The sequence below is a fragment of the Hippopotamus amphibius genome, chromosome 11 (assembly GCF_030028045.1).
Source record: "Hippopotamus amphibius kiboko isolate mHipAmp2 chromosome 11, mHipAmp2.hap2, whole genome shotgun sequence".
In the NCBI taxonomy this organism is placed as follows: domain Eukaryota; kingdom Metazoa; phylum Chordata; class Mammalia; order Artiodactyla; family Hippopotamidae; genus Hippopotamus; species Hippopotamus amphibius.
This window is the reverse complement of record NC_080196.1, coordinates 111699076-111712103: the sequence shown is the minus strand read 5'-3', so window position 1 is coordinate 111712103 and position 13028 is coordinate 111699076. Positions and strand designations below refer to the sequence as shown.

Sequence of the window (13028 nt, the reverse complement as noted above, 5' to 3'; positions counted from 1 at the left end):
GCCCCCCGCCCGGCGCTGGGGCCTCGCGCGCGTGCACCGGCGGCCAGGGCCCCGCGCCCGGCCCCGGGCCCGGGCCGTGCCCTGCCGCCCCGGCCGCGCTCGGGGTTGATTCGTACCACCTTGCAAGGAAGTGAACGCTTCGCACGGGAAGGGGAGGCGCCTGCGCCGGCCGCCGGGCGCCGCGCAGCTCCGAGGACGCCCCGGGCTGCCGCCGGCTGCGGGCCGCGCAGGTCGCGGGACGCCCGGGTCCCCTCGCCGCCCCCTCCCCCTTTTAGAGGAGTCAAATCCGGCTTTTAGACCGCGGGGAGGGTGGGGATATCCGGTGCCTCCCGGGCGCCGGGAGCAAGGGGGAGGGCGGAGGGGATCCTCGGCCAGTCTGCGCCGAGCGGATTCAAACCAAAACAAAAAGATTAAAGGAGCAGCGGCCGGGGCGGCACCATCCCCCGGCCGGGACCCCGGGGCGGCGCGCCCGGGAACCGCGGGGGCCGCGCTGACTCCCCGCGGCGCGCGCGGCGGGGCGGGAGGGGGGGAGCAGGCGCCGGGCGCCGTGGGGAGGGCGGGGGGGCGGGGGGAGCCGAGGGGAGGGCGCGGGCCGGAGGAGGGGCGGACCCGCCCGCTCCGCCCGCGGCGCCGCGCCGAGCCAAGCCGAGCGGCCCCGGCTGGGCGCGACCCCGGCCGGCGGCGGCGCAGAAAGCAGGCGGAGGCGTGGGCCATGCTGCGGCTGGCGCTCGCCGGGGCCAGAGCCATCGTGGACATGTCGTACTCCCGCCACTTCCTGGACTTCCAGGGCTCGGCCATCCCCCGCGCCATGCAGAAGCTGGTGGTGACCCGGCTGAGCCCCAACTTCCGCGAGGCCGTCACCCTGCGCCGGGACTGCCCGGTGCCGCTCCCCGGGGACGGAGACCTCCTCGTCCGGAACCGGTGAGCCCGGCCCGCGCCCCCCGCCCCGGCCCCGGCCCGCGCTGCGCCGCTCCCGGGCTGTCCCGCGCCCGCCTGCGCCCCCACACCCGGCGCGCGCTCGGACGCACAGCCCGACTTTGCGAGATCCCGGGAGGTTGAACCCGCCGCCATCTGGCGAAGGCGAATGTACTGTGACTGCTGCTGGTGTGGATATCCGATGGCACCGAACGTGCTCATAACTGAGGGTTATTTTAATTTGGGATCCCCTCCCCTCCCCCAGCCCTCCCTCCTCCCCTCCCGCTCCCGAAATAAAACCGAGGGGACCCAGGAGGGGAGGCTCGCCGCCCGACCCACCCGCGCGCACCCACGGCTCCTGCGTTCGCCTGATCTTTAGGGTGGAGCGGGAACAGCCCGGACACTAACTGCGACGTGTAGGGAACGTGCTTTGGAGGAAGGAGGCCGGGGACCCGGCTGGCTTTCCCCGTCCGCTCCAGGTTGGCAGCCGCCTCGCAGTGGCGGAGCCTGTCGTTGGGTGCGTTGGTGTGCCTCTCGCCGGTGCCGTCGGCGTGTTGTCAGTGCTGCGTGACGGTCGTCTGTGCCCTGCGGTGTACTGAGGGGCGCGTGGCGCGCGTCCCGGGCGGCGGGGCCGGGGCCGGGGTGGGGTCATGGCTGCGTTCGGCCGCAAGTTTTGCAGACCTTCGGGTGACCCTGGGGCCGCTGCCCGACCTGCGGACTTTCTTTTCCACCTCCACACGTCCCACCTTAGTGTTTCTAGCTCCCTAATCTTTCGTAACTGCTGAAGCAACAGGAAGGCAGGGACCTCACTCTTCGGAGCCGAGCCCGCGGGTCTGCCGGGTGGGTCCCCCCGCTGCCTGACTTGCAGGCGGGCGGTGCCCCTTCCTCTGTCCCCGCGGCAAGAGCCGGACGCGCCGGCCCGCTCGGTCCCATCTGAGGGGTTACAGTGTTGCATATTTCAGGTTGAATAATACTTTCGAAGAGAGAAGTAAGTTCTGGTCGTAACCATGTCGTGAGTGGTGTGCTGGAAAGTACCAAGTCCCCTGCGAGGACTGAAGGACAAAGTGTATCTTATCTAAGTAGCTTGGAGCAACGCTTAATGGTCCATTTCAAAGATTCACATCGGCCTTCCAAAGGAGGCTGGGGGACTTCGGGATTCTGATCGGGATATAAAACTTCTGGGAACCTGTTGGAAACGTAGAAATAGAGTGAGCCAAGGGCGGGATTGAATGGAGGCTGGGGGTGGGGTGGGGGCGGGGAGTGCCCTAAACGGCGGGCGGTGTGTGTCCTTTAAAAAGTTTGCACTAATGGCAGCTGGGCTGCAGAGGCTTTCTTCCTGCCACGGAACGCTAAGGCTGTTGCCATTCGGACGCGCGTCCTGCCAAGTTAAAAAGAAGGGCGTGTGTGTTCACGCAGAACATACAGAGCACACGAGTGATTTGCTGGAAGTTGCGATGAGACTCAGACTGAAAAGCCTCCAACCAGACTTAACAGGCAAAGTTTCACACGGGCTTTTTTTTTTTCCCCCTGATGCAGTACACTGGTGACTGTGAACACTCATGTGCACACTCCCACGACTGCTTGCGGAAAAAAAATACCTTTTACAAACAGGGTGTGAAATGGGGAGGGGGCGACTGAGCCGGGCAGGCAGGGGAAGGTGTGACGTTCCAGCACTCCCAGCAGCGGCGAGGTGGGACCCCCGCCCGCGCGGTCGTGGTGGCTGCTCCCGCCCGCAGCGCCGGCCGCCCGGCCTCCCCGCCTCCAGGGTGTGTGCCCCTTCCCTGCGCTGGGTCACCAGGGCCGGTCCCTGAATTGGGTGGTCGGAGTTCTGGAGTGCCGGCTGCCATGTTGCAAGCTCCTCAATTTGGGTTTCTTTAAGATCCATCCACATATGCCAAGAATCCCTTTAATATAAATAGGATGTTTATATCAACCGCTTGACCTCTAACTTCTACCTTGAAATCCGCAAGAGAAGAATGGGGCGAGTTTCCTGCTTGTGGGGAGAGGGCGGAACCTTTGCCTGTCCCTCTCCTTACTCTGTTGGAAAATCTGCTCCCACCCCCAAATTGTAGGATGATCCTTTATTCTAGCAAACACTGTCAGTAAGGGTGGCATTTTACCGTTTTTTTTTTAAAGAATAGAAGCTAAATCACTCACTGCAATTGAGTTCATTTTAATCCTAGACCAAATTGCCCCGAACAATGTTAGCTGCATGAAAATTTTGTGCAAGAGCTTCTCATTTTTATTGTAATAAAATCTGCTCTGGAATGAATGGCTTCAGCCCAAATTCACTTGTTTGGAAAGGTGTGTGGGGGTTTTAATTGTGCTCCGTCTGACTTTTTCTTTCAGTGGAAACTTTTGCACGTCTTATTCCATTTTAACAGAAAATACAAATTCTTTAGTCATAGGGAGGGAAGTGCTTTTAAGGCACCTATTTAAGATAATCAGGTTTACTGTTTAGGAAAGGGATGAGAAGGGGCGCCTAGAGTCCCTCTATAATGTGTCACTGATGTTCCTCTACCCAGTTCTCACCTTCCGGTTTCAAACATCCTAGGACGACCTCGCTTCTCCTCCTTCTTCTCCAGCCCGCGGAAAAGAAATGAAAAAAGGGAGAAAGACACTCTCTGGTTAAGTCAGTTCGCGCGCTATTTTTAGCTTTTTTTGTAAGGTAGTGACACATTATTTCGTTTCCAAATATTTCTAACGATTTTCTGCTCAAGTGCAAGATAATGGACCAAAGCGCTGGTAGGAATGGCAAAGAGAAGGTGGGGGATGGGGAAGGCATTTTTGGTAAACCTTTTGTTGCTCTCAGAGGGTAAATATTTCTGCTGATTCTCCAGGCCGAGGGGTTTTTTGTTTGTTTGTTTTTTGTTTTTTTCCTTCATTCTTCCTTTTCTTTTTATCTTTTCTTTTCTTTTTTTTTTTTAAGGGAAGTTCTGGTTTGGACGACTTTGTCTCCCAGTATTGAAGGTTTTTGCTCTGAACTTGAGTCTTTGGGTTTGGTTTTTGTTCAGAGAGAAGCCTTTCCCTCCCCTCTGAGGACTGCCCTGTTTCACAGTAGACGTGACGAAGGGGTTCATCACTTTTTAGTATAAATAAACCGAGTGACTCTGGAAGAGTATATATTTGGGGAAAGCCCGCACCGTCCCATTCTTTTTCCTGGGGTTCCCTGGATTTTCGTCTCTTGAGTAGGTCTGCCCGTCGGCTCGCTAGACCCCCCGCACTCATTAAAAGCACGTATTTTCAATTAAAGGGGGTACAAAGCGAGTCTCCGAATGCATGCGTCTTGCTAGCGCATCTTCCCTTTCTTTTTCTCGCTCGCTCTCCCTTCCTGTCCCCCGCGCCCCGAACCGGGACCCCTTGCCCATTGCCCGGCTGTTCTTGAACTTGTCTCTGATCGAGCCGAAGGCGCGGGCTCCCGACCCTCACGCAGCTCTTCCCAAAGCCCAGGTAAGAACCAAGGCGCGTGCGGGCAGTGGCGGGTCCCCACCAGCCGCGGCGGCGGCGGCGCAGCGTCAAAGCGGGGGTCCAGGGAGAGGTGGGGGCCCACACCAGGGGCTGGGCGACCCTGGAGAGGGCGAGGTGCCGGGAGCGGAGCAGGAACTCGGGATTCCTTCACCGACGACGCAGGCGGTTTAGAAGACGCCAGGGTGGGGTGAGGAGACACGAAAAATGGGGGTGCCTGCGAGGCCAAGGTCACGGCCTGGGTGTCGGCGGCTCTGTCCCGCGGCCGCTGCGCTCCGGCGCGCCGTGTGCTCAGGGCTCCCTTGGCACTTGACCGCTCCTGGGTCCGCGATCCACGGCCAGGGCGGGCTGGGCGCGTCGGCCGGGACCCCCGCTGGGCCCAGGGAGGCCGAGGTCACGGTCGCGGGCCTGGGCTGCGACCCGCGCAGCCACAGCCCGCTCCGGAAGTCGGACTCACTGATCGCGTCTCGGTGGTGGCGGCGGAGAGGCCTTGGGACGGCACCCGCCGGGCCGTCGGCGGAAGCCAGGCACTTCCGAGGGGAGACGGTGCCAGAAGCGCCGACTTCGGGCGCCCTGCAGGCCGGCCCGGGCGCACCAAGGGCGCCCCAGGGAGTGGGAGACGCGGACGGGGCGCGCGGCGGGCCCTGCGGCCTCCTGCCACCGCTCCAGCGCTGGCCGGGCTCGGCCGCTACGTTTGATTTGGGTTTTTAAGCAAAGCCCCGGGGGTACACTCAAGCGGCCGCTGGTGGGCTGCGGCCACCACAGCCCCCGGCAGAGCCCCCCGCCCCAACACACACGCACGCCCCGGCCCTCGCCGCCCCCTCTGGCGCGGGTGCCCTCTCCTCGCCGCTGTTCTCCGGGCGTGCGCCCCGCTGGGTCCCGGGAAGCGGCCACCACCGCCCGCACGGGGAGAGCTGGGGCTGCCTTCTCCTCCTGCAGCGGCTCCCCGCTCGCAGCCCCCGCTGGGCGCGCCCCTTGCGGGGCTGGAGGGAGTGGGGGGGAGAGACCCGAGGGGCCGGGCGTCCCTCCGAGTCCAAGGCGGGGGCTCCCCGCAAGGGAAGGGCCTCTGCGGTTGGGAAGGGAGAGCCGCCGGGGGGCGGGGGGGGTGGAGGAGACGGGAGGGGCGAGGCCGGGGAAGGGCAGATCTCATCCTGGACGAAGGGAACGGAGCTGGCCGTGCGCCCTGGCCCCCACCTCTGCAGCACAGCCTGCCACTCCCACCCCCGCGGACGCCTCCCTGCAGTGGGCTTTGCAGCCCGGAGCCGGCACCGAGAGGCGCTCCGGCTGGGCTCAGCTCCGGCTCCTTCCCTGAGGTCCAGAAGCACGCTCTCGGGAAGCTGGCCCTGTTTAAAAAGACTAGGCCTTGAGGATTCCGCAAACTGAAAGGAAGGATAGCACCCCTCCCCCCAACCACAGAAAACAGAATGTGGGCCTCTTGATATTTAAAGCCAAATGAGAAGCCACCAAAAATCATTATTCCGGCTTCTCAAGGCTGTGGATCACCTATGGGAGTGGAATTCTGTAGCGTGCTAGTGAGGCTGTGTGTCTGCTAACTTCTGAAAGCAGCTGGAGGTGCCCGGAGAGAGCTTTCTGCATTCTCACTTCTACAACATGTAGAGAGCTTTCAGTCCCATACATATACAGGCACAGTCACGAGGGCGCGTTATAAGTGCAAAGCGTTGTCTGTAATACAGTGGAAGTGGGTCCTTGCACAGGGCAGTTTGGGGTTTATTATGTTAAATTAAAAGTAAATTATTTTAAAATGACCTACTTACCAACTTTCCTCCCACCACCAGGTACCACCACCTTCTCATTTCATTACAGGTGGAAATGACATTTTTAGAGTCGTCCGCTATGTGTTTCAGCCACCTCCTGACATCCTTAGGAGACGGCTTTTTTCCTTATGTATCAGGATATTTTTGTTATGAGGTATACTGAGATGGAAAAAAAGCTGGTAAAAATACCAGCCTCGCAATTAAATTGACTCTGGATACCAAAGTGAAAATAATCATCTGGTATTAATCAAGTATGTCTCTGCTTCTTGTTGAGGAAAAATATAGTGCCGGTTCCTTTTCATCTCGGAAGGACTGTAAAATGTTGGATGTTCCATAAAAATCTCTCTACCCTTATGAGACAATTTTTGTTCAATTAATCAAAATGCATATTTTCGCACTGGACATAGTTACATCAGAAAGAAAATTTGCTGCTGCCTCCCTCACACTGTTTGAAAGAACCCCTGCAGTAACGTGTAACAGCCAGTGACCTTGCACATTACATCAATCTTTAATAATATCATTGTCGTTACTATTATTATCTGAAGTGTTAAATTGTTGCCAGAATCAATACAAGTCTACTTCTTGGAATATATTTTATCCCACTGTTGTTTTTAACATCTTTGTTAAGAGGCCAATTAATTTCCAACTCATAGCTCCAGTGAAGTTTGTGTATAAGAGGGCTTCCTGACTTTTTTTTTCCCTCTTTCAAAAGGAAGTGGAAGGGAATAAATGGTATGTGAAATAACTTGCTGTTTAGAGGGATATGAAATTATTCCTAAACTAACGAAAGAATAAAATATACCAAAACGCTGATAACAAATCACTGTTGAACTCATACTTGTTTGATTACTTTTTTCTTTTTTTTTGAACTGAATATCAGGACCTCTGATTTTTGACTTTTTTTTTTTTTTTAATTCTATCAGAATATATAGCTTCACCACCCTCTACAGTCACTGGAATTAGAGGAATTTTTCTAAGCGGAATAGAAAGGCCTTGACGAGGAAAGCATCTGAATGTATTTGTGTGTCTGTTTCCTTCTAGATTTGTTGGTGTTAATGCATCTGACATCAACTACTCAGCCGGCCGCTATGACCCTTCAGTCAAGACCCCCTTTGACGCAGGGTTTGAAGGTGTGGGAGAGGTGGTGGCCTTGGGCCTCTCCGCCAGCGCCACGTACACAGTCGGCCAGGCGGTGGCCTACCTGGTACCTGGCTCTTTTGCTGAGTACACAGTGGTGCCTGCCAGTGTGGCCATTCCTGTGCCGGCCGTGAAACCCGAGTATCTCCCTCTCCTGATAAGTGGTACCACGGCCTACATCAGCCTGAAAGAGCTCGGAGAACTGTCGGAGGGGAGGAAAGTTCTGGTGACCGCAGCAGCTGGGGGGACCGGCCAGTTTGCCGTCCAGCTTGCCAAGAAGGCCAAGTGCCACGTCATTGGAACTTGCTCTTCGGATGAAAAGTCTGCTTTTCTGAAGTCCCTTGGCTGTGACCGTCCCATCAACTATAATGCAGAGCACGTGGGTGCTGTGCTGAAGCAGGAGTACCCCCACGGTGTGGACGTGGTGTATGAATCCGTCGGGGGAGCCATGTTTGACTTGGCAGTGGACGCCTTGGCTACCAAAGGGCGCTTGATGATAATTGGGTTTGTCTCTGGCTACCAAACTCCTACCGGCCTGTCGCCTGTGAAAGCAGGAACACTACCAGCCAAACTGCTGAAGAAATCCGCCAGCGTCCAGGGCTTCTTCTTGAACCATTACCTTTCGAAGCATCGAGCCGCCATGGACCACTTGCTTAAGATGTATGCAAGTGGAGAGCTCGTTTGTGAGGTGGACCTCGGAGATCTGTCTGCAGAGGGCAGGTTTACCGGCCTGGAGTCTGTTTTCCGGGCCGTCGATTATATGTACATGAGAAAAAACACTGGAAAAATTGTCGTTGAATTACCTCACTCTGTCAACAGTAAGCTGTAAAAACAGAACAATGGCATAAATAAAAGAAGAAAAACAAGACATTTTATGCCCCAGAATTACTCAAATCTATTTTTAGTTGATAACGGAGATAATATTTTTTAAAACAAGAATAAGTTTTAATGACTAGCTTTCTCTTTATTTCCTTTTTTCTTTTTTGCCCCTCCCTTGCAAAAAAAAAAAAAGTGCTAATAAAACTTTTCTCAGTGGTACAGCGGTAAACCCTTTACATTCAGCTCTACTCATGGACAGTCTCATTCCAGATTTTATTGTTCCAGGGAACTAAATTAATTCCTGATGTAAGATCTGATCAAATCAGTATGTCTTCAGCTTGATGAGATTTTAAAATTGGTCTTGAAAATAGTTCATGAGTTTTTTGCTTTGGGAGACTTTGGTCTAATGCTAATAAGTTGTTAATAAATGAGAGATATAGCAAAAGTCACCCATTTCTCAGCGTCCATATTCTCAGGAAATGGCCTTTCTTTTTCTATAAATCACCAGCCAGCTATCTAAATAGAAATTTGGAGGGATTCTCCCAAAACTTTGATTTTGTTAGGCTATTAAAAAAAATTCAGTGAGCACAGACCTCTTTTAAAAAAAAATCTCTTATTTAATGGCTTTTATGCACAGTCATCACGGTGACGCACATGTGGGATGGAAAATTTCTCTCTTCCCTTAGGAGGCAAATTAGTGTTGAAAACATATATAGACAAAAAGCAGGTTTAGGAAACTGTATCAATTAAGGGAACTTTAAAAACTTAATACATGCACAGGAAAGGGAAGAGTATTTGCTCCGTCCGCAGTGAGGGTCTACATAACAGAATACGGGCCATGCAGGGGAAAGCACCGTAGCACCTAACAGCACCCTTCATGTGCCTAAGCAGGGTATGTCAGATAGCATCGTGCAAAGTGGGGACCAAAGTGAACTAAAATGATTGTGTGTTTGCTCCGTGTTAGACACTTTGGGAAGGTGTGTTTTCTCTCTGATCCTGGAATCAGTATAGCAGCCAGCGATGCTGTGTTCCCGTTTTCCTTCTCCACGTGTCCTGGCGGAACGAGATGCTTCTCTGTCACTGTCACCTGATGTCACACACATGAAAGTAACGAGTCCCGTGCCTCCCCCCCACCCCCAATCAAGCCTGCAGCTGATCCGCCGTCGTCCTACCCTTCAGCCCACCAAAGGCTGCGCCCCTTTTCATCATTAAGCTGGGAATGCCATCGTGCCTTTCTAACGAAGGCAGAGCCCACCAGATTATTTTTCAGAGCCTTGGGTTTCAGCGTCTCTAACATGCTCAATAAATAGACACGCGATTAAAGATGCTCCAGGAAACTTGGTGACCATATTTAATTTTTCTTTCTTTCTGTCTGAGGAGCAAGGCAATCCTACTGCTGAATAGCTGTTAGTATCTGTTTTACAAGATTTACTCATTTTCAGGTACCTAATGTAGCTGCTAGCATGCATGCACAACAATACAATTTATATGGTAAATGGGACCAAATAATGGCTTCACTGAACGTTGTGGCTGCACTGAAGGGAAATGTCACGGTAAATAGCTACCAAATTATGGATCACGCTCAAGTGTCACAACTGCACTAAAGACAAATAGCACTGGAGGCTATTGCCACTGTGACGCTTTTGAGTTATGAAGAAGGGTAGCAGCCTGATGGGAGGCTCTTTGTGTCCTCATTATAGCAAAGGGTTACTGGTGCAGGGTACCAGAGAAGCGGGGCCAGTGTGCTGCTCCGTTATTAATCTGTCCCTTTCAGACCTCACAGCTGTAGCAAAACGGAAGGAGACTTTGCCTCCCTTCTAGATACACAAACAAACAAAGGGGAGGAGACAGGTTTCACGAATGTAACTGCAAGGGAATGACTGGTAGTGGAGAAACGTTGTAATCAAATCATCTCATCAAAGAATATTATTCAGTTTAACACAGTATCTGTCCGATAGGCTTAGTTGCTCCCTATGCAGGTAGATGTGTGAAGTCCAAGCAATCATGTGCTTTCTCCCTCTGTCAAGACTTGAGTGGTAAGGACATCGCCAACTAAATTGCTTCTTCTAAACTGAAGTGCGTCCCGGTTTCTTTCATTTTAATGGGAGAGTAATAAAGATGAAAGACCAACATTTTAACGGATGGATCCCTTAAGCTGCAGAATAGAAATTTATTATGTTTTGAAGGCATATACTAAATTCAGCTATGTAAAAAAAAAAAATTTCAAACACCCAGGTTGAAAATAAAATACAGTCTGAAAACCTCATGCTCTGTCTTTCCCCAAACTAAGAAACTACAGTGCATGCTGTTTTCATTTATTCTTAGAAAACAAGCATGAAAGATTCCGCCCATTCAGATAATGCCAAAAATATGTTTAAACTTTTTTTTATTCCTCTGAAAAATGATTTGTAAATTGAGGGTCATAGTTCAGCATCAGTTTCATCTTCTGGGATTATCGTTCAAGTCCAGCCTCTAATGGGAGGTGAAATGGTGCAATGCTCTCACCACCTTTCTTCTGAACTGTATTACATGTCAAAAAGTACATCCATCAGAGCAATTGTCAGTCTTTGTTTTAGAGAGGGGGCCAGGGCTCAACGATCATGGTGGATGAATGATTTCTGGGTTCTCAGGGTGGCCCTCTCTGCACATCAGCCTTGATGCCTCTGGCTGGGCAGATGGAGAGCCTTGACGCCGGTAAGCATGCCAAGAAACAAGGAAGTCCCAACTCTTCCTTCCCATTCCATTGTAACTTCTAAAAAGCCAAATGCTCTTCCTTCAGATTTGTTTAGCGTGCAAAAAATACCAACGATGTCATTTCAGATCCTTTGGTGATGACTTCTGCTGTTGACCAACTTCAGCATAAAAAAAAAAAAAAAGATTAGGGAATAGTTGCAAAGAAGTGGCACAGAAGTTTTGCATGATGTGTTCTATAAATTCTTACATGATTTCATGTGAATGGAGTTTCTCAGGAGTAGAATGGAGCCTCTAAAATGGTCATTAGTATTACATTCAGTATTTATCTAATGAAAGTGCAGTGACAAGTAGCTGCTTCTTATTAAAATGAAAATCTTGCATTATGTACTTAAGGAACATTCCAACTAATGAGGATGTAATGTCCTCAGCACAACACAGACCTTCTTTTTTTAGTGTGTTCACCACCACAAGATGCTGGAAACTTGACAAATGATATCATTTAAGACATGCCTGCTGTAGGGACCTGCTTTTTGGCTTCCTGTTTCTGGCTTTTATTTGGGTAACATTTATAATGGCCGCCCGACTTGTAATGGGTAATGTTTAACCCCTTCATGGAGTTCCCAATTAGCACGCGTTTACTACATTCAGGATTTCATTTAAAATGGGGCAGGGAGTGCTCGGTACTGAAAATATTTCTCTTGATCACTTGACCGCATGTACATATGGGGAAAATACCATATTTTAGGTTTGTACACAAACAGATGGGCAACATGCAACTTACAGAAGAAATACGATAGGAAAAGACCAAACGCGACCCACTGTGGACGACACTCTCCTAGGGGTTACAACCCAAGTTTTACGAATGTAGCCCAGGTGCAGATAGCCTGATGTGATGTGTTCACAACTACTTTTCTCTGTACCTCCCATTCTCTTGTTTTACTAAATATTATTTGTTATTTATAGCACTTATTTAGAGACAAAATTCAAGCAAACTTTATTAGTTAATTTTTGGGTTTGTTGGTAGGTTTTCTTAAAGTTAGATTTTCTGTAACTAATTTTCTAGTTATGGCCCAGAATTATGATCATATTTCAGAAGTCAAAATGTAAAACTCTGGTTGCTCAATACCTTGCTGCGGACATTTTAATCTTTGAATTCCAATTTTTAGTAGACCTGTAGCATTGTGTTATTCAACTTATAAAAGAAGGAATGTTTGACATAAGAACCTTTTTGCTGTTACCATGGGCAAACTACAGAATGTTGGCAAAAAAAAAAAGTACTGTACAAAATAAATAATATTTTCCCAATATGTATCTGTTCAACTAATGCTTGATAGTAGAAAATTGTCATGCCAGAAAAAAGTCAAATAAGGTGCATATTTCAATTCTGTATGCGTGAGTCTTCTGTGTAATTCTTTCTCTAGATCTGAGTAGCTAATGAGATGCGAAAACAAGACTAAAAGTAGATGGGTGTAAATGCTGTCTTAGCATCTATTCTTTTTTTATAATTTTTATTGAAATATAGTTGATTTACAGTGTTATGTTAGTTTCAGGTGTACAACAAAGTGATTGGGTTTTATATATATACATATATACAAGAACATAAATATATATCTACATAGGAGGGTGAGTCAAAAATTATCCACACTCTGGTTATATTAACACTTCTAGGGACTTGCCTGGTGGCCCAGTGGTTAAGAATCTACTTGCCAATGCAGGGGACACGGGTTTGAGCCCTGGTCCGGGAAGATCCCACGTGCCGCAGAGCAACTAAGCCAGCGTGCCACAACTACTGAACCTGTGTGCCACAACTACTGAGCCTGTTTGCCACAACTACTGAAGTCCACGTGCCTAGAGCACATGCTCCACAACAAAAGAAGCCACTGCATTGAGAAGCTTGTGCACCACGATAAAGAGTAGCCCCCACTCACCACGAGAGAAACCCCACGCACAGCAACAAAGACCCAAAGAAACCAAAAAAATAAAATAAACAAATTTATTTAAAAAAAACTTCTATAAATTCTACAGCCAGAGTGCAGATAATTGTTGACTCACTCTCGTATATACATTCTTTTTCAGATTCTTTTCCATTGTAGGTTATTACAAGATATTGAGTGTAGTTTCCTGTGCTGTTCAGTAGGTCCTTGTCAGCAACATGAATGGACCTAGAGGTGATCGTACTAAGGGAAGTAAGACAGAGAATGACAAATATCATATGATGTCACT

The 13028-nt window shown here is 50.6% G+C and overlaps 1 protein-coding gene across 1 annotated transcript; it reads left to right on the top strand.

The window, feature by feature from the left end:
* Positions 1-567: 567 nt before the first annotated feature.
* Positions 568-8333, top strand: PTGR3 (prostaglandin reductase 3). Its single transcript, XM_057699812.1, has 2 exons — positions 568-921; positions 7197-8333. The coding sequence occupies exons 1-2, from the start codon at positions 713-715 to the stop codon at positions 8119-8121; spliced, it is 1134 nt and encodes a 377-aa protein (XP_057555795.1). The 5' UTR covers positions 568-712; the 3' UTR covers positions 8122-8333.
* The last annotated feature ends 4695 nt before the right edge of the window (positions 8334-13028 follow it).